At 55.8% G+C, this 2,643-nt stretch overlaps 2 protein-coding genes across 2 annotated transcripts in view; both read left to right on the top strand.

Moving 5' to 3' along the window:
* The window catches only part of PPTG_23886 (hypothetical protein), a gene marked incomplete at its 5' end in the record, with an annotated part of 2,259 nt that extends 1,643 nt beyond the window's left edge, over positions 1 to 616 (top strand). Inside the window, one exon of the mRNA XM_008913728.1 lies at positions 40 to 616. Within this exon, the coding sequence (XP_008911976.1) occupies positions 40 to 455 (416 nt within the window). The 3' untranslated portion in view covers positions 456 to 616. The remainder of the gene's footprint in view (positions 1 to 39) is intronic.
* Positions 617 to 1,413: 797 nt separating this feature from the next.
* The window catches only part of PPTG_15512 (hypothetical protein), a gene marked incomplete at its 3' end in the record, with an annotated part of 4,036 nt that continues 2,806 nt past the window's right edge, over positions 1,414 to 2,643 (top strand). Inside the window, exon 1 of the mRNA XM_008913727.1 lies at positions 1,414 to 2,631. Coding sequence (XP_008911975.1) covers positions 1,466 to 2,631 — 1,166 coding nt within the window. The 5' untranslated portion in view covers positions 1,414 to 1,465. The remainder of the gene's footprint in view (positions 2,632 to 2,643) is intronic.

Below are 2,643 nucleotides of genomic sequence, written 5' to 3'. Positions count from 1 at the left end.
CGACCTCATCCGGCGAGACGAGCTCTGGGTCCTCGCCAGAGTCGGCAACCGACGATGAGGAACCGGGTACAGTGAAGCCCAGCTCAGCCACGGGATCGTCTTTCAGGAACCAGGAATCGACGCCGTCATCGGGATCGGCGACGACCAGCTCGGGCAGCACCCCCAGCACGGATTCGACCAAGCAGGAGGACTCGACTAAACAGGAGGAGGACTCAACTAAACAGGAAAGCAGCAAGCCGGCATCCTCGGCTACGGGCCCGACGACTGCAGTCTCGGCCAAGAACGAGTCAAGTGTCGCTACTGCCGCGGGTGCTGCGATCTCTCCAGCAGGTATCGCCGGTATTATCGTGCTGGGAGTCGTGGCTGTGGCCGCATTGGCAGTATTCGTAAGCTACCGCAAGAACCAGCAACGGCAGCGGGACATCATGCGCGACGGCGGTATCCAAGTCATTTAAGTCCCAGGCAAATTCCAAGAAGCTCGTAATAGATCGAGCCAACGTGATGAAGCGTACGCGGTGTGCGTCGTCGCAGGTGAAAGACAGAGTGAGAGATACAATAGCGCGGCGAGGCCACCAAATGTGAGCATAAAGTCAATCGAATCCGGTTTAGTTTTATCTGATCCTCCCGCTTCGCAAAGCGCAAAGCCTCGGCATGATCGAGTTTAAGAGCGTGCACTTTGATCACCAACGATGATTCCCCGTTGAGACTCAAAAGGGGGTGCTCTTGGAAGTGCTGCTAACTCTTAAGCTGGTACATGTAGGTGCATGCTTGAACAGACAATGGCAGTAGACCTACACTTTCGACTGCATTGTTTTCCGTGTGAATATGGTAGTGTTCAGGGCAGTGAATGCCTGCAATTTTGCAGTGCAAATGACAATTCGGTGCTTACGGCACGAAGAGAATGAAAAGTATTCATGTACTGGGGAGAAGTGAAGGTGATGTTGAGCTTGTCGTGCCCACGTCTTTCGTGGCGCCATGGCTCCGATGCTGAGATATCGGACTTGAATGTTCAGACGTTCGGTGAGGCGGGGTAACGTTCGGTGCCCCACGCCTTTAGTCGCGCTCTTGAGAATGCAGAAGCGTTCCAGTGCCATGAACTGTCGGTGGCGATCCGATGGCGACGATGACCGGTCGATAAATCAAAACGGCACTTTTACAGTATCTCTTTCAAATTGCAACACACTTCGACAGTTTCTTTACTAATTATACAAGGGATGTCTTCTGTAATTCTCAAAATTAAAAAATCTTGGATGACAACGGTTTGAACAGGGTATGTTTAACCACATTCGTGCAATTTTGTTGATTCTCTGTAAAGGCATTGGCAGCTGTCGCGACGGAAGCATCTGTCGGGTAGACCAGGTCTCCATTCAGAGTCAGTGCTGCCCAAGCTTCTGCATCGGTAGCGGCCCCACACTCCATTTCAACCGTAGCGAGAGAGAACGTCGGACCTGCAGCGTCATACAATATGCAGGTGTCAGCGGTGATCTCGTTCCTGGCCGTGGCGGTCATGACCGTCCGCGCCGACAGCTTCAGTGCCGAGGACCAGGCAATCTGGATCGACCGGTACAACTACTTCCGTACCACAGGTCTGCCGTGGTCTGCTGGAGATATGCGTCGCATCGGATGGAGCTCCGACCTGGCCACGAGTGCCGCCTCCACGGCCTCCAAGTGCTCGGCCACTTCCGCAGCAGGTGTCAACGTGTACCAGTCTTCCTCGGCCAACTCGTCGTCCATCATCGACGAGGCCATTCAGCAGTGGGTCGTAGAGACGTCCATGTCGACGCTCAAGACGTTGGCCCAACCCGGCGCTTCGGGGGTTGATGTCGGAACAGGTACGTATAACTCATACTCACAGGTTCTTTGGGCCGCGACCACCAGTGTCGGATGCGCTACGGCCAGTTGCTCGGGCGGTGAAATGGTCGTGTGCGAATACTCGCCGGCAGGCAACGACGGGTCGTCACCCTGGTACGTCCACGCCGACACGGCGTCGGACTGTCCGTCCGGCACGACAGCATCACAGGGACTTTGCATTGTCGAAGGAGACGCAGCCAACAACCAGATCGCTCCCATTCCGGCAGGCAAACTGACATACGAGGTGTATCCGTCCTATGTGGCTGACATTCAGACAGTGTTGATTGAGGCGGCACGCGCCTTGGCCAATGGATCGGGTACGAGCTCGACGGAACAGACAGCATCGAACTCGACGGAACAGACAGCCACGACCCCCACGGCCACGACAGCAGCGCCTAACACACCGTCTTCGGCCACGCAGGACACCAGTGCTGCTACCAAGACCAGCTCATCCAATGAGGACAGCGGTGCTGCTACTAAGACCAGTTCGTCCACGGAGGACAGTGCAGCTACCAAGACCAGTTCGTCCACGGACGACAGTGCGGCTACTAAGACCGACTCGTCCAAGAAGACTACCACTGCATCGTCATCAACAGACTCGAGCTCGAGCTCCGATTCCTCTACCACCGCCACGAAGACTGGCAAGACATCGGAAACGCCCGCCACATCGTCGTCAAGCTCGAGCTCTGAGTCCTCTTCCACGGCCACTAAGACCGGCAAGACGACTCAAACTACGGAGGACTCCTCGACGAAGCAAACGACGGCCTCGAACTCTGATGAGTCGGCTCCTGG

Source organism: Phytophthora parasitica (assembly GCF_000247585.1).
Source record: "Phytophthora parasitica INRA-310 unplaced genomic scaffold supercont2.55, whole genome shotgun sequence".
Taxonomy (NCBI): domain Eukaryota; phylum Oomycota; class Peronosporomycetes; order Peronosporales; family Peronosporaceae; genus Phytophthora; species Phytophthora nicotianae.
This window is presented reverse-complemented; position numbering and strand designations above follow the sequence as displayed.